At 46.5% G+C, this 24,328-nt stretch overlaps 1 protein-coding gene across 1 annotated transcript; it reads right to left on the bottom strand.

Annotated features, from left to right (window-relative positions):
* Positions 1-8,974: 8,974 nt before the first annotated feature.
* On the bottom strand, positions 8,975-13,972 carry LOC147340064 (melanoma-associated antigen B1-like). The gene is made up of 2 exons (XM_086388405.1): positions 12,933-13,972; positions 8,975-9,981 (listed from the first exon to the last, which is right to left on the bottom strand). Exons 1-2 carry the CDS (start codon positions 13,970-13,972, stop codon positions 9,549-9,551), a joined length of 1,473 nt encoding a protein of 490 aa, XP_086244531.1. The 3' UTR covers positions 8,975-9,548.
* Positions 13,973-24,328: the final 10,356 nt, after the last annotated feature.

Below are 24,328 nucleotides of genomic sequence, written 5' to 3'. Positions count from 1 at the left end.
GGGTGGAATGGAGAAGAAATGGGAGGGAATTTCAAAAGGGAGGGGATATATGTATACCTAGGCAGTGGCAACCCACTCCAGTACTCTTGCCTTGAAAATCCCATGGACAGAGGAGCCTGGTAGGTTGCAGTCCATGGGGTCGCTAAGAGTCAGACATGACTGAGCGACTTCACTTTCACTTTTCACTTTCATGCATTGGAGAAGGAAACGGCAACCCACTCCAGTGTTCTTGCCTGGAGAATCCCAGGGACGGGGGAGCCTGGTGGGCTGCCGTCTATGGGGTCGCACAGAGTCGGACACGACTGAAGTGACTTAGCAGCAGCAGCAGCAGCATGGCTGATTCATGTTGAGCTTTGACAGAAAACAACAAAATTCTGTAAAGAAATTACCCTTCAATTAAAAAAATTATATTTCCACATGAGTGATGTGATCTCTCTCTTTTTCTGACTTCACTTAATATGAAAATCTCAAGGATGTCCACGGTCTCCACTTTTACTCAACATGATTTCAGAAGTACTAGCTGTAGCAAGCAGAGACGATAAAAAATGAAAGGATCCAAGTTGGAAAGAAGTGAAACTGGCACTGTTTGCAGATGGCATGATACTAGACATAGAAAAGCCTAAAGATGCTACCAGAAAACTACTAGAGCTCATCAATGAATTGGTAAATTTGCAGGATACAAGATTAATACCCAGTGATTTTCTTAATGGCATCTGGGAATGCATCTGTTGCCTCTTGATTTCTCAAAAGTTGCTTCTACTATTATTTTGATATTTTAAGTCAAACCTCTTTCTAAAATTATCAGTCCATCCTTTACTGGGATAAAATTTTCTAGCTTTAGATCCTTTACCACCCTTTTGCTTTAGGTTGTCATAATGACTTTGATTTTTCTTCAATCATATTAGAGTCTATAGATATGCCTTGCTTGTAGCAAACCTGCACCCACATTCAAGCTATATTTTCAATACAAGATAAAAAGGTATGTCACAAAAAGCACAAGGTTTTCACACCTGCTGGTGTAGCTGCAGTGATGGCTTCATAAATTTCCTTTTCTTTTTCTTACAGTGGTCCTTATGCTGGATTCATTCATCTTGAAATGGTGGCAACCACCACTGCAGACCCAAACTGTGGTACACAACAAGCAATTTAACTTTTTGTATAAAGTCATGACTTCTCTCTGTTTCTTGTGAGCACTTCCAGCACCACTAGGGGCACTTCATTTGAGTCCTATGGTGTTATTCAAGGTTATGGTATTGTACTAAACACAATGAGAAATACCCATGCACCATCAGTGATCACTTTGAGATCACAGTTTACTATAGAAATTGCTCATCAGGGATGAACAGTGCTATTCATGTTCCATAAGTGTATGTGTGCATAACTTTTGATAAATTTAATCCTTTTATATTTGTGTATATTTTATGGTAGTAAGTGATAAAATAGAATAGTATCTATATAAATTTTATGCATTCATGACACCTTTTCTCAATTTTTTATATTTCTAGGCTATGCGAGTCCCCTGTGAGTTTTTTCAAGTCATCTCAAATCTCGGAATAGTTTTCCCATGTATTTATTGAAAAAAATTCATCTATAAGTGGACCTGCACAGTTCAATCTTGTGTTGTTCAAGGGTCAACTGCATACTCAGACGTGGAAATGCTGAGTCGTACGATAGTTACTGTTGTGATATTCTGAGGAACCTCCACACTGTTTTCCATAGTGGCTGTGCCAATTTATATTCCCAGCAACTGTGTGCAAAGGTTCCCTTTTCTCAACACCCTTGCCAACGCTTCTTTTCACTTGGCTTTTTGATAATAGCTCTCCCAACAGGTATGAGGTGATCTGTTATTGTGGTCTGGATTATCATCTCCCTGATGAATAGTGTTGCTGAGCCCTTTTTCACATAGCTGTTGGCCATCTGTATGTCTTCTTTGGAAAATATTTAGGTTCTTTGCTCATTTTTAAGTTATTTTTAATTAATTATTCTGTTATTGAGTTGTATGACTTCCTTTTATGATTTAGATATTAATTTATCAGATATATGGCTTGAAAATATTTTCTCCTATCTCACCTTTTCATTTTGTTGATTGTATCCATTGCTATACAGAATCTTTTAATTTGATGTAGTCCAATTTATTTTTGTTTTTCTTCCTTGGGTTTATGCTGTCAAATTAAAAACAAATGAACAACAACAAAAAAACAAAAAACCACCCAGAACTTTGCCAAGACCAATGACAAGGAGCTTTCCCCCATGTTTTCTTCTAAGAATTTTATGGTTTCTGGTCTCATTTTTAAGTCTTGAATCCATTTTGCATTTTAAAAAAAATATGATGTAGGATAAGACTCCAGTTTTACTCTTTTCATGCAGATATCCACATTTCTCAACACTCTTGGTTGAGGATGTATGTTTTTTCCGTTATGTATTCTTAGTGCCTTTGTCAAGGATTACATGCCTATATATGCATATGTTTATTTCTAGGCTCTCTTCTGTTCCATTGGTCTGTGTGTCTATGTTTATGCTGGTATCACACTATCTTGTACTATAGTTCAAGTCAAGAAGTACCATGCTTCCACATTTGCTCCTCTTTGTCAAGATTACTTGGTCTATTCAAGGTCTTCTGTGGTTTCATATGAATTTTAGCATTTCTATTTCTCTGGAAAATTCCACTGGAATTATGACACACATTACATTAAATCTGCAGATCACTTTGGGTAGTATGAATATTTTAACAGTGTGAATTCTTCTAGTCCATATACTTGGGACATCTTTTTATTTGTGTCTTTTCCACTTTCTTCCATCAATGTCTTGTTGCTTGTAGTGTGTAGCTCTTTCACTTTCTTCGTTAAATTTATTCCTAAGTATTTTACTCTTTTTGATGTTTTTGAAATAGAACTGTTTTCTTAATTTCTTTTTCAGATAGTTTGTTGTTAGTGTTTACAAACACAACTCTGTTTGTGTGTTATTTTGTGTCCTGCAGCTTTCTTGAATTCATTTCTTAGTTCTAACATTTTCCTGGACACTCAAAACATTCACCCCACTCTCACTTTCCCCCACCAAGAAAGGTCACAATCTCTCTTGTTACTAAGCTCTGCCATCCTGAGACAGGGCCTGATGCCAATAAAGTCAAATTGCTGTTCTTACCCATTTCAAGTGCAGCTGATCCAAGTTATATGCTTATGTGTGGTACTGCAATTTCTTAATTGCATTCTGGACCTTCTATAAAGGTATTTGGTTACTTGTACAATTTTAAAATCTGGGTTGCTGTAGGTAAAGGGGCTGGGAATTCCTGTTCCACTGTATTGCAGATGCCACTCAGTCAAGATCCTTTTATTTTCTGATACCAACTATTTTACTCAGTGTTCTTTCACATTGGCAAGAAAATCCCAACTCTCTTGACATGTCTTGTTCTAACCACAAAAGGCGATCCAAGGATTTCTGATTCATTATACAAAATACCAAAACGTTTATACCTATACTGAAATACAGCAATAAATGGGATATACTTTGTTCATAAACACAGATATGGATGTCAAATAAACCTTCAGTTATAAGGAATAGTATTTTAAGAGTATCAGAAAGAAAGCCCTAAACAGAAAAAGATACATCTCCCAGTTACTGAGGTCAAGCAAGAACAAAAAAAGACATAGAATGTGTTCCCTTCAGCTCCACCTTGGCACTCAGCTACGTGGAATACTTACTTCTCTTTTCAATCACAAGATGAAGGATCTGCCCTGGATGTCACTATGTGGGAGGAGCTGGAGGACTTGGTTCTGGAATGTGTCCTACCCATGGCAGTAGTGCTGTCTTTCTCAGCTCTCAAGGCCTCTATCTTCCTCATCCTATTATGGAATTCAGGACCTCCAAGGGCTGATATCAGGAACTGGATGCTACAGAACCCCAGTGGTTCTGGGTGGCTATTTCTTTCACTTCCTTTGAAGGGGCTTCACATATATATCTGACAATTCCTTCTGTGACCTGAGATTGCCCTCCTTAGACCTAAGGTCTCAAACCCTGACAACTATACTGTGACAACACAGCAAGGAGATATTCAGCTTGAGAGCTCTGCCTGAAGCCTCTTACACCTAATATTCTGGGTCTTTGCATTCCTCGGTCCAGGTGCACGGTGTCCTCCTATAGGCCCTTGCCCCTTAGATTAGAGGCTTCTTGGGAAATGCCGCATCCCTGAAAAGCCCTGATCAGCTTCCCTACTCCAAACCTTGCAGGGGAGTCCCTGTCCTACAAGTGATGAGAGATGGGAAAATCCATGGCATAAGTAAGGGGGTCCAGGTAGAGACCTGTGAGGGAAACAAAACGTGGTAACCTGTCCCTTCTCTCTTTCAGCCAGACTTCTCAGGGAACCTCTGTTCTAAATAAACTTTATATTTTAGATCTAATAGATATGTCTTTATACAAAGAAATGGCTGTGAGATGATGTTTTTTGAATCCTGATCTTGTGAGCTTATCTGAATCTTTAAAGCTTTCAGATCTTTTAAGCTTATCTGAGACCTAATATGTATGGATAGATGATCAGCGAATAATAACTCTTTTTTTCCTCTCTTCATATGTCACATATATTTTGCTTTTTTATTGCTCTGGCTATGTATTACAATACAAGAGTTGGACATGAGAGTCCCTCTTCTTATTGCTTCAGATACATTTCACAGTAATGCGAATAAAAAGGGAATTAGGAGCATAAGGTCAGCTCAGGCTTGCAGGAGTGAGAGGGTGAGCTTTAGACTAACTCAAATCAAGGGCCTACGACCATCACTGTCACTTACCAGCCATGGGAAGTGTGTCACGTTATTAAACTGAGAGTGCCTCAGCTTTTTAACTGTGAATTGAGTGTGCTAAGCCCGGTCTGGAAGGACTGGTGGCCTTGGTGCCAACTGTAAATAAAGTGCCTAGCAGGCACCATATCCCTCCCTTTTCATGACTGGTGGCTGCACTTTCAAACAAAGATTTGACCTTCCTTATGCCTGATACATGGCTTCCCTGGTGGCTCAATGGTAGAGTATCCGCCTGTGGTACAGGAACCGCAGGAGACAGATTTGATTCCTGGGTCGGGAAGGTCCCCTGGGGGAGGAAATGGCAACCCACTTCAGAATTCTTCCCTGGAAAATCTCATGGACAGAGGGGCCTCGTGGGCTACAGTCCATGGTGTCACAAAAGTGTCAGACATGACTTAGCAATTCAATAATAACAAAAAGGTGTGATATAAAGAAGTTAGGGAGAGTGCTGACAGCCATGCCCTAATCTACTAGAACTGACTTCACAGGGTAGGGCATGACTCTCTTTTGTCCCCTCTATTCAAGGATGGGTAGTCTCCACTCGGGCTCTACAGTTTGAATTCTGGTGGGGCCTGGGGAATCCCCTCTTTCTTGAACTCCTCATAGTAAGACTGATACCTCCCTGTGAGCCTGAAAGAAATAAGGGTGGCCTTAACTAGCCATGCCTGCCAATAGTCTCACAACGATGAAAGCTCTGGAAGCTGCTTGAGGACAACAGATGGTTCCCCTCAGGGTCCCAAATTTGACTCTCAGCCAAGCCCAAGATTCCCTCTTGTTAACATGGGACCACCACCATCAGATCAAACCCCTAACTTTCCTGCTACTCCTCGGTCAGAACTGAAGGGCCCCTTGGCCTGATAACTCTGCCTGGGGCCTTGTAGCCTGACAGTAGGGAGGATTGTGTGTGGACATCCTGGTATGTGTGTTCCCACATTCTTTATCATCCTCAATTTGACTTGGAAATAACCTGGAAATATTCCCTGAATTGCCTTAACGCTTCTCCAATCAGGCCCACAATTCCCTGAGACTCCCAAGGTAGAAGTGCAATTTGCCTCATGGGCCACTCAGCACATGGTCTTCCAAGTCTAACAGGAGTGGAAGGAATATGTTCTGCCCCCCCTGTTTTGAGGCAGGTAGTCTTTTCAGTCTTCAGGGTCCTTACCTTGACTTCTGGCACAACCTGGAAATCATCCTTCTGCTGAGCTTCGGCTGCTCCCTTTGATCAGGATGAGGTTCCTTACCTCCATGTGATCCTCTGGGAGGAAGTGAGTAGGACTCACCATGTCACCAGGCCTAAGTGGCACAGTCTCAGGCCTGACAACAGGGACAGTGCCCTCTGTAGCCCCCTTCTTTCTGGGAGGGATCCTTCGCTGTCAGTCAGTATCATCAGTTGACTCCTGTTAGGAACGGGGTACCCTTCCTCAGCTGATACAGCCTCCCTCCATTAGCCCAAGGACTTTAAGGCACTGAAGCCATTCACCTTCAGAAAATAAGGAATAAACCTAGTCTGAAAGCCCTGCCTGTTCCCTCCCAGGGCCCATTACATTTGTAGGACTTTCTAAGAATTTATCTGTAATGGCGTAGTTGGCTGACACACTCCTCATACAGGACTGTGCAAATGTCATGCCTGGGATTTCTACTCTCTGATGAAGAGCCAGCCTATAAATCAATGTCCACATCTCCTTGACACCCTCCAGGCAGAAGTCAGCGGCCCCTTGAGCTGGCCAGCACTTATGCCTCCCAGGGATAACTGGAGAGGAGGGACTAAGTGTAGCCCTGTCGGCTGGGGCTGAGGGTCTTCCATATCCACACCCTGGGTCTTCAATTTGCACCCTTCCTGGGGTTCTATGGCACCCCACTCCAGTACTCTTACCTGGAAAATCCCATGGACGGAGGAGCCTGGTAGGCTGCAGTCCATGGGGTCACTAAGAGTCAGACACGACTGAGTGACTTCACTTTCTCTTTTCACTTTCATGCATTGCAGGAGGAAATGGCAACCCACTCCAGTGCTTTTGCCTGGAGAATCCTAGGGACGGTGGGGTCTGGTAGGCTGCCGTCTATGGGGTCGCACAGAGTTGGACACGACTGAAGTGACTTAGCAGCAGCAGTGGGGTTCTATTGTCTGCTAAACTGAGGCTGAGGACTCTGCTGATTCCCAATGTCCCCACCTTCCCGGGACCTGGAGTGAAGCCATTAACCACAGCAGCCTGGATTTTTCTGGACTTTTTATGGGCTTGCCAATGAGGACAAGTCTTTACAGGCTGCTACCATTGTGGCTGCGTCTTTCTATCACCCCCATTCACGTTAATCACCATCAATTCTGAGAGACTGATCCTCACTCCTATCCAACCTCAGAACTCTGCCCCAACTCCAAGTTTCTTAGGTCTCTGAGAAGCCTGAATAAGTGAGGCTATGCTTTGCCTAACAGTTCTGAGATCTTCTGTGTTTGACAGCAGTCGGGAATGCTGTTCCAGTGACCACTCCCTCCTTTTCTGGTGTGTTGCTCTCCTTAATCCTCCTACATGGGGTCCTCCCCATCTTGCTTGCTCTGTCTTGGATTAAAGGCTTCTGAGGAAATTATACATTTCTGCAAACTCTTGAGCTGTGTTTGCTCTGCAGTGCTACAGAGAATGGGTCCCTGTCCTAGGAGTGATGGGAGATGGAGAAGCTATAGCCCAAGGCAGGAGTCCCAGGACAGGTGGTCACCCATCAGGGAAAAAAGTACATTAACCTATCTCCTCATCAGACAGGTGAAGATTCTCATATTATTTCTGATAGATATACTTTCTACCTGGAGAAGGCAATGGCACCCCACTCCAGTACTCCTGCCTGGAAAATCCCATGGACGGAGGAGCCTGGTGGGCTGCAGTCCACGGGGTCGCTGAGGGTCAGACACGACTGAGCGACTTCACTTTCACTTTTATGCATTGGAGAGGGAAATGGCAACCCACTCCAGTGTTCTTGCCTGGAGAATCCCAGGGATGGGGGAGCCTGGTGGGCTGCCGTCTACGGGGTCACACAGAGTCAGACACGACTGAAGTGACTTAGCAGTAACAGCAGTATACTTTCTACAGGCAAGAGACTGTAAGCATGATATGGAGAGCCCTTGGTCTTCAGAGGTTATCTAATATGGCCAACATACATGCTTATGCTGGCACCAAATACTGTGTCATTAATCTGTGAATAATGAATAAGGGGTATGTATTTTTTGTTAAATATGTTTGGTATTCTTACTGCTCTGGCTACACATTCTGATCCAGTAGCTTGAGCACAAGGGCATTCCTTTTTATCACCTAGAACAAATTTTGAAGTGCTGAGAAAAACCCTGAAATAAAAGATACAGGGTGGGGACTTTCCTGGTGGTCCAGGGGCTAGGACTCCAAGCTCCCAATGCAGAGGGCCCAGGTTCGATCCCTGGTCAGGGAAGTGGACCCCACGTGCCGTGCCACAACTAAGAGCCAGTACAGCCAAATCAATAAGAAAAAGGAAATGAAATATCAAAGGTTAAAAGTACTTTTTTTAAAAAAGACAAGGGTATGTCTTGGGGTGGGGGTGAAAATAGTATGAGTGCTACAGTAGTTTATAGAGCAGGAGTCTAGCCCCAGCTCTGTCATTTACCACCCAGAAGTATTTCAGCAAAAATCAAACACTGTCTCTATGCGCCTCGGGCTCTCCATCATGAACTGTGTTTGATAGGCCCTGTCCTATTGGACTGGTGGAATATATGTATTTACAGAAAGCATCTGTCATGGTGCTTGACTCTGCTGAAGCATTAGGGGCAATGGCAGTTATTACTATGATTATCTTGACCTCAGATAATCAGATGGGATTACATCAGCTGGTTTTTTTTTTTTTTTTTGCATCTAAGAGATATCAGGTACTATGCAGCATTCTAACTGAAGGGGGAAAAAAAAAATACCCAACCTCCTGAATCTAGCAAAAATTCTGCCTAGCAATGAAAACAAAGTAATATGCTGTTTCCAACCCCACTTTACCCTTTTTTCTTTTTCTTCTTGAGGTAGAGAGCATCTCAGCCTCTTCCATAGGATGATAGCTTCTCTGAGAGACTATAATTGAATGGGAAGAGGCTGGGACATTTTTGACTAAATATCACCAGTATAAGCATGAAGACTTCTTAAGAGCAGATGCTCAATTGATGTTTGTGTAAAAGAAGAACCACGAATAAATCATTTGTGATAATTTATATTCTCAAACATTCTTGAAAAACATGAGCAGATTCAGATATATAACTTTTACCTTTACAAAAAGGGAGACTAAACAGAAAGGAAAGTAAACCAAAAACTGACTAGCTTTCAGCTATATCTCTATTTATGTATCAATGTTCTGAGCCTCTCTTAGTGTGGTGTCTTTCACATTTCTAAGCATATTCTTATCCTAAAGTGATGTTATTCTCATCCTGCATCACAAGTGATTTAAGGATTTCCAGTATGTATTTCAAAAAACAAAACTCTTACTCCTAAATCTAACAAACAGCAAACAATGTGTACCCATGTAAATAATATACTTCTATCATTAAACTAAATAAAGTTTCTGTTGAGAAAAGTAATACTGAAAATTTTGGGGGGAAGTCAACAAGTTATTGATGCATATTAGGAACAGAGGTTGAAAGGCTTTTCCAACCACGAAGTGAAGAACAGGCTTCAGACAACACCAGGGGTGAGATGAGCGGCTGGATGTAGCCCTGGAGTGGGCACTGACCGAGGCAGAAGTGCTAGCACTGGCCAAGGCAGTAGGACCAGGCTAGGCCAAGGCAGAAATGCCACGCCTGGCTATGGCAGACACGTGAGCCCTGGCTGACGCCAAACTGCCAGCCCTGGAAGCAGCAGAAGTGCCAGGTGTGGCCAAGGCAGAAGGGTCAGCACTGGCCGAGGAAGAAGGGCCAGCCCCGGCTGCAGCAAAAGTGCCAGGTATGGCCAAGGCAGAAGGGCCAGCACTGGCTGCAGTAGAAGTGCCAAGTCTGGCCAAGGCAGAGGAGTCAGCACAGGCCGAGGCCAAAGTGCCAGTCCTGGCTGGAGCAGAAGTGCTAGGCCTGGCCAAGGCAGAGGGGCCAGCACTGGCTGAGGCAGAAGGGCCAGTGCTGGCTGAGGCAGAAGGGCCAGGCCTGGCCCTGGTAGATATGTCAGCACTAGCTAAGGCCAAAGTGCCAGCCCTGGCTGCAACAGAAGTGCCAGGACTGGCCAAGGCAGAAGGGTCAGCACTGGCCAAGGCAGAAAGGCCAGGCCTGGCCCCGGCAGACATGTCAGCTCTGACTGGAGCAGAAGTGCCAGGTCTGGCCAAGGTAGAAGGGTCAGCACTGGCTGAGGCAGAAGGGCAAGCACTGGCTGAGACAGAAGGGCCAGGTCTGGCCCTGGGAGACATGTTAGCCCTGGCTCAGGCCGAAATGCCGGCCCTGACTGCAGCAGAAGTGCCAGGTCTGGCAAAGGCAGAGGGGCCAGCACTGGCCAAGGCAGAAGGGCAAACCCTGGCTGCAGCAGAAGTGCCAGGTCTGGCCAAGGCAGAAGTGCCAGATCTGGCCAAGGCATAAGGGCCAGCACTGGCCAAGGCAGAATGGCCAGCACTGGCTGAGGCAGAAGCGCAAGCCCTGGCTGGAGGAGAATTGCCAGGTCTGGCCAAGGTAGAGGGGCCAGCACTGCCTGAGGCAGAAGGGCCAGGCCTGGCCCTGGCAGACATGTCAGCACTGGCCAAAGCCAAAGTGCCAGCCCTGGCTGCAGCAGAAGTGCGAGGACTGGCCAAGGCAGAAGGGTCAGTCCTGGCTGTACCAGAAGTGCCAGTTCTGGCCAAGGCAGAAGGGTCAGCACTGGCCAAAGCAGAAGGGTCAGGCCTGGCCCTGGCAGACATGTCAGCACTGGCCAAGGCCAAAGTGCCAGCCCTGGCTGCAGCAGAAGTGCCTGGACTGGCCAAGGCCGAAGGGCCAGCACTGGCTGAGGCAGAAGGGCCAGGCCTGGCCCTGGCAGACATGTCAGTCCTGGCTGTAGGAGAAGTGCCAGGACTGGCCAAGGCCGAAGGGCCAGCACTGACTGAGGCAGAAGGGCCAGGCTTGGCCCTGGCAAACATGTCAGCACTGGCCAAGGCCAAAGTGCCAGCCCTGGCTGCAGCAGAAGTGCCAGGTCTGGCCAAGGCAGAAGGGTCAGCACTGGCCAAGGCAGAAGGGCCATCACTGGCCCTGGCAGACATGTCAGCCCTGGCCGAGGCCGAAGTACCAGCCCTGGGTGGAACAGAAGTACCAGGTCTGGCCAAGGCAGAAGGGCCAGCACTGGCTGAGGCAGAAGGGTCAACACTAGCCGAGTTAGAAGGGCCGGGCCTGTCCCTGGCAGACATGGCAGCCCTGGCTGGAGCAGAAATGCCAGGTCTGGCCAAGGCAGAAGAGCCAGGCCTGGCCCTGGCAGACATGTCAGCACTGGCCAAGGCCAAAGTGCCAGCCATGGCTGCAGCAAAAGAGCCAGGACTTGCCAAGTCAGAAGGGCCAGCACTGGCGTAGGCAGAAGGGTCAGCACTGGCTGAGGCAGAAGGGCCGGGCCTGGCCCTGGCAGACATGTCAGCCCTGGCTGGAGCAGAAGTGCCAGGTCTGGCCAAGGCAGAAGGGTCAGAACTGGCCAAGGCAGAAGGACCATCACTGGCCCTGGCAGACATGTCAGCCATGGCTGCAGCAGAAGTGCCAGGTCTGGCCAAGGCAGAGGGGCCAGCACTGGCTGAGGCAGAAGGGCCAGGCCTGGCCCTGGCAGACATGTCAGCACTTGCCAAGGCCAAAGTGCCAGCCCTGGCTGCAGCAGAAGTGCCAGGACTGGCCAAGGCCGAAGGGCCAGTACTGGCTGAGGCAGAAGGGCCAGGCCTGGCCCTGGCAGACATGTCAGCACTGGCCAAGGCCAAATTGTCAGCCCTGGCTGCAGCAGAAGGGCCAGGACTGGCCAAGGCCGAAGGGCTAGCACTGGCTGAGGCAGAAGGGCCAGGCCTGGCCCTGGCAGATATGTCAGCACTGGCCAAGGCCAAAGTGCCAGCCTTGGTTGCAGCAGAAGTGCCAAGACTGGCCAAGGCCAAAAGGCCAGCACTGGCTGAGGCAGAAGGGTTGGGCGTGGCCCTGGCAGAAATATCAGCACTGGCTGAGGCCAAAGTGTGTGCCCTGTCTGCAACAGATGTGCCAGGTCCAGCCAAGGCAGAGGGGCCAGCACTGGCTGAGGCAGAAGGGCCAGGCCTGGCCCTGGCAGACATGTCAGCACTTGCCAAGGCCAAAGTGCCAGCCCTGGCTGCAGCAGAAGTGCCAGGACTGGCCAAGGCCGAAGGGCCAGTACTGGCTGAGGCAGAAGGGCCAGGCCTGGCCCTGGCAGACATGTCAGCACTGGCCAAGGCCAAATTGTCAGCCCTGGCTGCAGCAGAAGGGCCAGGACTGGCCAAGGCCGAAGGGCTAGCACTGGCTGAGGCAGAAGGGCCAGGCCTGGCCCTGGCAGATATGTCAGCACTGGCCAAGGCCAAAGTGCCAGCCTTGGTTGCAGCAGAAGTGCCAAGACTGGCCAAGGTCGAAAGGCCAGCACTGGCTGAGGCAGAAGGGTTGGGCGTGGCCCTGGCAGAAATATCAGCAGTGGCTGAGGCCAAAGTGTGTGCCCTGTCTGCAACAGATGTGCCAGGTCCGGCCAAGGTAGAGGGGCCAGCACTGGCTGAGGCAGAAGGGCCGGGCTTGGCCATGGCAGACATGTCAGCCCTGGCTGCAGCAGAAGTGCCACGTCTGGCTGTGGCAGAGGGGCCAGCACTGGCTGAGGCAGAAGGGCCAGGTCTGGCCCTGGCAGACATGTCAACACTGGCCGAGGCCAAAGTGCCAGCCCTGGCTGCACGAGAAATGCCAGGTCTGGCCAAGGCAGAAGGGCCAGCACTGGCTGAGGCATAAGGGTCAGCACTGGCCAAGGCATAAGGGCCAGCACTGGCTGAGGCAGAAGGGCCAGAACTGGCCCTGGCAGATATGTCAGCCCTGGCTGAGGCTGATGTGCCATGTCTGGCCGAGGCCGATGTGCCATATCTGGCCGAGGAAGGATTGCCAGTCCTGTCCGAGGCAGGAGGGCCGGGCCGGGCCATGGCAGACATGTCAGCCCTAGCTGCAGCAGAAGTGCCAGGTCTGGCCGAGGCAGAAAGGCCAGCACTGGCCGAGCAGAAGGGCCAGTGCTGGCTGAGGCAGACGGGCCGGTCCCGGCTGCAGCTCTGGCTCCAGAGCTCTCTACCTCCTCTCTCCAAGAGTCCTCATAACATGGCTGTAAGGTGTCGGGGGCTGAATCATTCACCCTGGTCAAAATCTGCAGGACTTTTGTCTTGCTGTTTTGTGTGAGCGTGTTAGGACCCCACAGGAAGTCATAGCGAGGGGGATCGCTGCCGGGCACCTGGCGGTACTCCAGGTACTCTTCCTGCAGCAGATCTTGTGTGATGAGCTTCCTGGTATCTCCAAAGATGAAGTGCCTTCTTCCATCATAGATGCTCAACATATTCAGGAACTTCCAGATGGCCTCCTCAGAGGCGTGGTGACCATTCAGGTAGGTGACACCCAGCAGAGGCATCAGAAGACCATTCTTCGGCAGCCCCCAGTCACCTCTCATAGACTCACTGTCGCTAAGATCTAGGTTGCTCACCAGGGTATAGCAGTGACTGTTGGGCCTGACTTCCTTCAGCACCAGGCCAAACTCCAGCTCCATGCACTCAGAGTCCCTTCTGAGGATCTCAGGGAATTGCTTCCTGTAACTTCTGTGGATAACTTTCAGCATTTCTGACCTCTTAATGAGCTCCCACATCATATACTTAAACAGCATGTACCACAGCAATCTCTCTGACTCCCTGGTCAGATCTGTGTGACAGCTCTCAGCAGCAGCTGAGGCCTGGGAGTAATTTTCACCTTCCTGAACTTGGCCCTTGGCCCCTGCACCAGATCTCAAGTCTGCTGTGCCACCGACACCAGATCTTTTGCATATAGCACCTGCAGCAGCACTGGTGGTGCCTTGGGCTCCCTGACGACCCTTCAGGGTGCCAGCAGCAGAGGAGCTTGAGGGAGTGCTCTCTGAATCAGGAGGGGAGGAGGAGGTGGTTTCTTCTTCCCCAGATGTGGTAGCATGATCATGAAGACCCTGGGTCTCAGCCCAGTCTTGGTGACGTTTCTCATGAGCACAGTGCTTACTCTTCTGCCCATGGCGCATGATGGCTGTGGTCAGGGACTGCAGGCAGGGGTCTGGGCCAATAGACAGGAGATTGGGGCACCTGGAGGATGGAGAATGAGGTGATATGAGCACCTTAAAACAGGGAGATTCTACCTTGGCTTAATCAAAGGCCGCCTCTGCAGGTTTCCTTGAGGACACTGCTGTAGGAACCCGCAAGGCTCCTGTTTTCCTGGTTAGCCTGTCCCCTGAGAATCCCAGAGGAAGAACAGAGGCTTACTTGTCCTCTGCGTCCTCTCAGCCGTGCTTTGGACTTACTGAGGTGACAGCAAGGGCTGGCAGTGGGGTCTTCTCAGCTCATCTTCAGTATTATCACATCAAGTCCTAGTGGAGCCTGGGCACCCTTCTCTCTGCTACTCTGATGCAGACACTTCAGACCTCCACATGATCCAGAAGCAAGTGAAGGGATACCTCAGTCCACCTCCCTCCCAGGGGATACCCAGTGCTGAGAGCTCAGTAGGGTCTTTTCTATCCTGAGTTCACTGGGATCATCATTCATGGTCCTTACCTTGGCTCCTTAAAACGCTGGGCACTATTCTCCACTTGCTGATTGGTGGTTGCACCTTTAGACTAGACATTTCCCCTCCCCTAGACTTGGTATAAAACAGTAAAGCAGATGTTCAACCTCACAGCCCATCCCTGAGATTTCCTGGGCTGAAATCCGAGGGTTGGGATGCATGCTCTGAGTCTTCACTCGGATTCCTCAACTGAGCTCCTGGCAGAGAACCTCCTCTTTCTCCTGAACTGATACCTGTCTGATAGTAAAAGCCAATCACCCTGTGTCCCCATAGGAGGAAGTGAAGATGATCTCATCTTCCCAAACACGGTCTCCTAAGAATGGAAGCTGTTGCAGGCAGGTTGACGTCCCTGTGGTCCCATCCAAGATCCCAATTCAAAGTTAAATTTTGTTTTTTTTTTCCTCCTCTTTTCTTCTATATGTCTTTTTTAAAACAAATTTATTTATTTTTAATGGAAAGATAATATCTTTACAATATTGTGTTATCTTCTGCCCCACATCAATATGAATCAGCCATAGGTATACTGTATATCCCCTCCCTCTTGAAACTCTCTCCCACCTCCCACTCCATCCCACCCTTCTTAAGCTGTCAGAGCACTGGCTTTGAGCTCCCTGAGTCATAAAACTAATTCCCATTGGTTATTTATTTTACATAATAAATGTGTAATGTGTACATTTTCAATGTAACTCTCTCAATCCGTCCCTCCCTCTCCTTCCCCCACTGTTTCCACGAGTGTGTTCTCTATGTCTGCATAGTCAGGCTGTCCTGCAAAGAGGTTCATCAGTACCATCTTTCTGGATTCCATATAAATGCATTAATATATGATATTGCCTTTCCTCTTTCTGACCTAATTCACTTTGCATAAAAAACTAGGAATAAAACTACCACATGAGCCAACAATCCCACTACTGGGCATATACCCTGAGGAAACAGTAATGGAAGAAGACATTTGTACTCAAATGTTCACTGCAGAACTATTTACAACAGCCAGGACATAGAAGTAACCAAGGTCTACATTTGACTCATGACAGGGTCTAGGAGCTCTCCCTCTGTTCACCACTGCCTTAGCTCACCACTCCTTAGCCCACAGTGGGGATTGACATGTATTCTTGAGGTCTGCCAGGGATGACGTCAGGGAGGATTTGGTCCGAATGATGTGGTGTGGAACATATCCACAGCCCCCGATGTTCTCACCATGACCCCTGGCAAATCTGAAACCCTCCCTTAATAACCTAAGGCTACCACTTTGACCTGGTTGCTCATTTCCCTGAGATGTCCCGGGAAGTATCATGTCAAAACGCCCAATTCTCCCAGGCCTTAAAACAGGGCTGGCCCTTTATGTGGCCCTGTTTCTTAAGGAAGTGGCCGCCATCCTTACTCAGCGTCACAACCATGAATCATGTTGCAGACTAGCTCCCTTTGTTGAACTGGGTTTATTCGGTTAGAGCACGGTTCTCACTTCACCAAAACCACCTCCAGTGGACACCAGGGGGCACCACAGTTGGCCAGCTTAACCGAGGCCTCCTAGAGCCCAATATAGGGGAGTTGCTCAGTGTGGCCCTCTTGCAGTGTCGAACTCTGCTCCTCAGCCCTCGGGGCCACAGTCTAGGTCCTAGACCTCCTATGGGGTAGAATCTGGGCCTACCCCCCCAAACCAACGCCTTACCTGAGACACTCTAGACCACATTCAGCCGATAGCTCTGAGGGGCCCACAAGAGCCATATCACAGGGGTGGGATGTGGATGGGTCACTTTTATTACTGGGAGGGTTGGGAAAGTCCCTTCAGCTACATTCAGGTCCTCACCTTGGTTCCAGACGAGTCCTGGACACTAAGACTCCGCCAAACGGCTGCTGCGGCTACTGGTCGAGCTCCTCGCCTTCGAACCGGAAGTGGAGGGGAGCTGCGTAGGGTCCTACGTGAGGTCGTCTGGGGTCGACGGCAAGGGCAGCATGCTACGGGAAGCCCGGTAGCTCAATATTCATCTGTCCCTGGATTCGCTCTCATGGTCCTACGTGTGCAGTTTATCAGAGCCCTGAACGCATCCATCTATGAACCCAAGTCCTACAGCCCCCAAACAAAGCCCTTGCCTCCTGAAGTCCCTGCTACTGCTGCTGCTAAGTCACTTCAGTCATGTCCGACTCTGTGCGACCCCAGAGATGGCAGCCCTCCAGGCTCCCCCGTCCCTGGGATTCTCCAGGCAAGAACACTGGAGTGGGTTGCCATTTCCTTCTCCAACCCAAGTCCCTAGTGGAAGGAATCAGAGCACTGCTCTGGGGAGATCCTCTCATTAGCACTGATCGTCCTCACCTTAAGTCCGGTTATGGTCAAGATGACACCCCTCTGCAGACCTGGGGCCCTATCCTGCTAGAGAAGGCCTTGTCCTCCCTGAGTTCACACAGGTGGAATGTGGGGACCCCTTAGAAGTAGCTGTTCCGGGTCTCTCAGAGCTAAGAATTTACAGAATGCTGTTTGGCTCCCTCTCCAGGGGTCCCCGCTAACACTCAGCATTGTCATCTGAGGTCCTGCTTGGGCTCAGGTTCGTCCACCCACGAAACTAGGCTGATCCTATTAGACAGAGGCCTCACCTCACTGAGAATTTCCAGACTGAAATCAACCTGACATCTGTGCCCTCAGATTCCTGGGCAGCACAGCAATAGAAATTTTCCAGGGCCTCCTTCGATGCAGTGTGTGCTACTGTGAGTGCACTTTCACGTCCTCACATTGACACGGGACGAACCCTGTAACTCCACTCTCTGCTTTGTGAAGCTACTTGTCTTACATCAAGGTCCTAGTCTCCTTGAGAATTCCAAGTTGGAAGTCAGGGTGACTCTCATGTGATCGTAGTCCATAAGGGCCTCCGAAAACAGGCAGCAGGGATGCAAATCGAGTCCTTCTGGATTCCTCTTGCTCAGCATCCTTACTACATCTACCACAGCCTGAGACTGCTCCTTCTACTGAGCTAAGATAGCTGTTTGGGTGACCACAATAATCAGGAGTCACTGTCTCCACAGTCCTCTTTTATGGAGTTCTGATATCAGCTTCTGTTGCTTGATTAAAGGCTTCCTGGGAAATGCATATTCCTACGAACACTTGAGCAGTTACCCTCTAGCAAATCTTGGAGAAAACGGGTCTCAGTCCCCAAAGTGATGTAAGATTAGGAAAATGCAGCAGAAATCAAGGAACTCAGGACAGATGTTATGCTGTCAGAGAAAAAGAGCTGATATATTTCTTCTCCTCAGCCAGATTTTGGGTGTCTGCTTAGTTGCTCAGTCATGTCCTACTCTTTACAACCCCATGGACTGTAGCCTGCCAGGCTCCTCTGTCCATGGGGATTCTCCAGGCAAGAATCCTGGAGTGAGTTGCTCTCCTCCAGCAGATGTACCAAATCCAGGAATCAAACACAGGACTCCCACATTGCAGGTGGATTCTTTACTTTCTGAGCCACCAGATTTAGGGTGGTTCTAAAATCTTTACTTTCAGGACCCTCCTGTTGGTCCAGTGGTTATGACTCGGTACTCCCAGTGAAGTGGGCCCAGGTTCGATCCCTGGTCAGGTAATTGGATCCCACATACCAGAACTAAGAGTTCATGTGCCACAACTAGAACTTCCATATGCCACAACTAAAGAGCCTGCATGTGGCAACAAAGATCCCGAGTGTCACAGCTAAGACTCAGAGCAGACAAAAATAAATATTTTTAATTAAAAAAATTAAGTATTTACTTTCTACATAGAAGCATAGCACCTGATAATCTTGTAAGCCCTTGATGACTTGAGGGTGTCTGAATTTGCACATGCAGATAATCATATGGTTAGTGAGCATTATCTCTTTCTCTCCTGTATCTCTCTTAATTATTTTGGTTATGTGCTATGTGGCAATATTGATGGTAGGAGAGTTTGGGGGAGAGTGGATACATGTCTATGTATGGGTGAGTCCCTGCACTGTTCATCTGAAACTGTCAACAATGTTCTTAATCGGCTATCCCCAAGCAAAAAATAAACGTTCAAATTACAGAAAACAAAACTGTGCTTCCAGTGTAAGGGGTATGAGTTCAAACCCTGGTTGTGGAATTAGGATCCCATGTTTCAAGGGGCAGTCCTAAGATGGCAGAGGAATAGGATGGGGAGACCACTTTCTCCCCCACAAATTCATTGAAAGAACATTTGAATGCTGAGAAAATTCCACAAAACAACTTCTGAATGCGGGCAGAGGACATCAGGAATCTACAAAGGCAGTTTATTGTCTTCAAAAGGAGGTAGGACAGCATATAAAAGATAAACATAGAGATAAAAGAGGTAGGGATGGAATCCATCCCGGGAAGGGAGTCTTAAAGAGAGTAGCTTCCGAACACCACAAAACACTCTCACTGGCGGGTCTGTGGTGAGCCTAGGAATCTTAGAGGGAAATACAATCGGGAGGAAAAAAAAAAAAAAAAAACATACATAAATAATTAAAACCCACAGATTACATGCCTAACGGCAACTCCCAGTGGAGCAGCAGCCTAGACACTCACGTCTGCCACTAGCAAGGCTGGGTGGCGGGGGGGCGGCTTGACACGGAGGCACAGGCTGCATTGCTTAGGGTAAGGACCCCGTGTCTGAATGCCCCGAGGGCAATCTGAGGGAACTAAATTGAGATAGCAACCCAGACTCTGGGATAGCTATCCCGTGAAGAGCTAATACCCAGTGATTTTCTTAATGGCATCTGGGAATGCATCTGTTGCCTGTTGATTTCGCAAAAGCTGCTTCTCCTGTTATTTTGATATTTTAAGTCAAACCTCTTTCTAAATTTGTCAGGCCATCCTTTGCTGCCATTAAATTCTCCAGCTTTAGATCCTTCACACCCGCCTTTTGCTTTAGGTTGTCATAATGACTTTTATTTTTCTTCAATCATATTAGAGTCTATAGGTATGCCTTGCTTATAGCAATCCTGCACCCACATACAAGCTATATTTTAAACACAAGATAAAAATGTAGTTCAAAAAAGCACAAGGTTTTCACACCTGCTGGTGTAGCTGCACTTAAATTTCCTGTTCTTTTTCTTACAGTGGTCCTTATGCTGGATTCATTCATCTTGAAATGGTGGCATCCACGATTGCAGACCCAAACTGTGGTACACAACAAGCAATTCAACTTTTTTGCATAATGTCGTGACTTCTCTCTGCTTCTTGAGAGCACTTCCAGCACCACTAGGGGCACTTCATATGAGTCCTATCATGTTATTCAAGGTTTACAATATATCATAGTAAACACAATGAGAACTACCTGAAAACCATTGGTGGTCAGTTTTTTGAGATCACAATTTACTACTGAAACTGCTCATCAGGGACGAATAGTGCTATTCATGGTCCATAAGTGTGTGTGTGTGCATGTGTGTGTGTGTGTGTGTGCGCGCATAACTTTTGATAAATTTAATATTTTCATATTTGTGTATATTTTATGGTTCAGTTCAGTTCAGTCACTCAGTCATGTCTGACTCTTTGCGACCACATGAATCACAGCACACCAGGCCTCCCTGTCCATCACAAACTCCCAGAGTTCACTCAGACTCACGTCCATTGAGTCGGTGATGCCATCCAGCCATCTCATCCTCTGTCGTCCCCTTCTCCTCCTGCCCCCAATCCCTCCCAGCATCAGAGTCTTTTCCAGTGAGTCAACTCTTCACATGAGGTGGCTAAAGTACTGGAGTTTCAGCTTTAGCATCATTCCTTCCAAAGAAATCCCAGGGCTGATCTCCTTCAGAATGGACTGGTTGGATCTCCTTGCAGTTCAAGGGACTTTCACGAGTCTTCTCCAACACCACAGTTCAAAAGCCTCAATTCTTTGGCGCTCAGCCTTCTTCACAGTCCAACTCTCACATCCATACATGACCACAGGAAAAACTATAGCCTTGACTAGACGGACCTTTGTTGGCCAAGTAATGTCTCTGCTTTTGAATATGCTATCTAGGTTGGTCATAACTTTCCTTCCAAGGAGTAAGCGTCTTTTAATTTCATGGCTGCACTCACGATCTGCAGTGATTTTGGAGCCCCCCAAAATAAAATCTGATACTGTTTCCACTGTTTCCCCATCTATTTCCCATGAAGTGATAAAATAGACTAGTATCTACATAAATTTTATGCATTCATGACAGCTTTTCTTAATCTTTTTATATTCCTAGGATATGCGAGTCACCTGTTTTTTCAAGTCATCTCAAACCTCTGAATAGTTTTCCAATGTATTTATTGAAAAAAATTCATCTATATGTGGACCTGCACAGTTGAAATTTGTGTTGTTCAAGGGTCGACTACATACAAGGAATTGGCAATGCTGAGTCGTAGGATAGTTACAGTTGTGATTTTCTGAGGAACCTCCACACTTCTTTTCCATAGTGGCTGTGACAATTTATATTCCCAGCAACTGTGTGCAAAGGTTCCCTTTTTTCAACACCCTTGCCAAAACGTGTTATCACTTGGTTTTTGATAATAGCTCTCCCAACAGGTATGAGGTGATCTCTTACCATGGTGTGGATTATCATCTTTCTGGTGGTTAGTGATGCTGAGCTCCTTTTCATATAGCTGTTGGGCATTTGTATGTCTTCTTTGGAAAATATTTAGGTTCTTTGCTCCTTTTTTAGTTATTTTCAATTAATTAGTCTGTTATTGAGTTGTCTGAGTTCCTTTTATATTATCAGATACATGGCTTGCAAATTTTTCTCCTATTCCACCTTTTCATTTAGTTGATTGTTTCCATTGCTATACAGCATCTTTTTAGTTTGACGTAGTGCCATTTATTTTTATTTTTCTTGCCTGTGTTTCTGTTGTCAAATTACAAAGAACAACAACAACAAAAAAAACTAAAATCCCCAGAACATTGCCAAGACAAACGATAAAGAGTTCTCCCCTATGTTTTCTTCTAACTGTTTTAAGGTTTCTGATCTCATTTTTAAGTCTTAAATCCATTCTGCATTTTTTGAGTATGATGTAAGATACGACTCCAGTTTGATACTTTTCATGCAAATATTCAGTTTTCTCAACACTATTTGTTGACTGAGGATACTATCTTTTTCACTGTGTATTCTTTGTGCCTTTGTCAAAGATTACTTGACTATATGTGCATGGTTGTGTTTCTAGGCTCTATTCTGTTCCATTGGTCTGTGTATCTATGTATATGCTGGTATCATATTGTCTTGAACAAAGGCAAGAAGAGCCAGGCTTCCACCTTTGCTTGTCTTTCTCAACGTTATTTTGTCTATCCAAGGTCTTTTGTGGTTTCATAAGATTTTTAGCATTTCTATTTCTCTGGAAAATTCCAGTGGAATTATGACACACAGTACATTAAGTCTGTAGATCACTTTGGGCAGTATGGATATTTGAACAGTATGACTTCTTCCAATCCATATACTTGGGACATTTTTTTATTTGTGTCTTTTCCAATTTGTTCCATCAGTGTCTTGTTGCCTTCAGTGTATAGACATTTCACTTCCTTGATTAAATTTATTTCTAAGTACTTTATTCTTTTTGACATATTTGAAATAGAACTGTTTTCTTAATTTCTTTTTCAGAGAGTTTGTTGTCAGTATTTAGAAGCACAACTCACTTTTCTGTGTTATTTTGTGTCCTGCTACTTTCTTGAATACCTTTCTTAGTACTAACAGTTTCCTGGACACTCAAAACATTCACCCCACTGTCACTTTGCCCTACCAGGAAAGGTCGCAATCTCTTTTGGTACCAAGCTGTACCAGCCCGAGACAGGGGGTGATGCCAATAGAGTCAAATCACTGGGCTTATGCATTGCAAGTGCAGCTGATCTAAGTTTTATGCTTACCTGTGGTACTGCAATTTCTTAATTGCGTTCTAGACCTTCTATAAAGGTATTTTGTTACTTATACAATTTTAAAATCTGGGCTGCTGAAGGGAAACAGGAGCTGGGAATTCCTGTTCCACTGTATTGCAGATGCCACACAGTCAAGACCCTTTTCTTTATTTCCTGATATCAACAATTTCACTTAGTCTTCATTCACATTGGCAAGAAACTCCCAATGCTTTTGACATGTTATCTTTCTCTGAATCACAGAGATTCAAGGATTTCTGATTCATTATCTGATTCATTATAGAAAATACCAAAAGCTTTATACTTATACTGAAAAACAGTAATAAATGGGATATACGTTGTTCATAAACACAGATACGGGAGTCAAAGAAACCTTCAATTACAAGGAAGAATATTTCAATACTATGAAAAAGAAAGCCCTAAGCAGAAAAAGATACATATCCCAGTTACTGAGGTCAAGCAAGAACAAAAAAAGACATAAAATGTATTCCCTTAAGCTACATCTTGGCACTCAATTACTTGGAATACTTACTTGTCTTTTCAACCTCAAGATGAAGGATCTGCCCTGGATGTCACTATGTGGGAGGAGCTGGAGGACTTAGATCTGGAACGTGCCCTGCCCATGGCAGTAGTGCTCTCTCTTAGCTCTCAAGGCTTCTCTCTACCTCATCCTATGATGGAATTCAGGACATCCGAGGGCTGACAGCAGCAAGTGGACACTACAGAACCCCAGTGGTTCTGGGTGGCTATTTCTTTCACTTCTTATTAAGGGGCTTCACATATATATTTGACAATTCCTACTCTGACCTGAGATTGCCCTCCTTAGACAAAAGGTTTCAAGTCCCTGACAACTATACTGTGACAACAGACAAAAGAGATGTTCAACTTGAGGTCTCTCCCTGGAACCTTCTTATACCTAATATTCCTGGGTGTGCTTTCCTCAGTCCAGATGTATGGGTGTCCCCCTATAAGCCCTTGGCCCTTTGATTAAAGGCTTCTTAGGAAATGCCACATCCCTGAAAAGCCCTGATCAGTTTCCCTACTCCAAACCTTGCAGAGAAGGTGTCCCTGTCCTAGGAGTGATAAGAGATGGGAAATCCATGGCATAAATAAGGGGGCCCAGGTAGAGACCTGTGAGAGAAACAAAATGTGGTAACCTGGCCGTCTGTCCTTTAGCCAGACTTCTCAGGCAACCTCTGTTCTAATAAATAAAGTTTATATTTTAGATCTAATAGATATTTTCTATACAAAAAAATGGTTATTTGATGATTGTTTTGTGAGTCCTTGATCTTTAAGCTTATTTGAAACCTCATATGTATGCATAGATAATCTTATCGCCAGCAAATATTATCTCTTTTTTCCTCTCTTCATATGTCACATTTGTTTTGGCATTATTATTATTATTGCTCTGGCTATGTATTACAATGTAATAGTTTGACCTCAGAGTCTTTCTTCTTATTGCTTCCAATACATTTCACAGTAATGAGAATAAGAAGGGAATTAAGGGTACAAGGTCAGCTCAGGCTTGCAGGAGTGAGAGGGTGAGCTTTAGACTAACTCAGATCAAGGGCCTATGTCACTTACCAGCCATGGAAAAGTTTGTCACATTATTAAACTGAGAGAGCCTCGGGCTCTTTAACTGTGAAGGGAGTTTGACAAGCCCTGTCTCAAAGACTGGTGGCATGTGGTGGTAACTGTAAAGCATCTGCCACAGGGCCTGGCAGGCACCATATCCCTCCCTTCTCATGACTGGTGCCAGCACTTTCCAACAAAGATCTGACCTCCCTTAGGGCTGATATCGAGCTTCCCTGGTGGCTCAGCAGTAAAGGATCCGCCTGAGATACAGGAGCTGCAGGAGACACAGACTCAGTCTCTGGGTCAGAAAGATCCCCTGGAGGAGGAAATGGCAACCCAGCCTAGAATTCTTCCTTGGAATATCCCATGGACAAAGGAGCCTGGCGGGGTACAGTCCATGGAGTCACAAGAGAGTGAGACATGACTTAGCAATTC

This window comes from Bos grunniens, chromosome X (assembly GCF_055505025.1).
Source record: "Bos grunniens cultivar Pamir isolate PY7600 chromosome X, Bosgru_T2T1.0, whole genome shotgun sequence".
NCBI lineage: Eukaryota > Metazoa > Chordata > Mammalia > Artiodactyla > Bovidae > Bos > Bos grunniens.
Note: the sequence above shows the minus strand (reverse complement) of the source record. Positions and strands in the feature narration are given on the sequence as shown.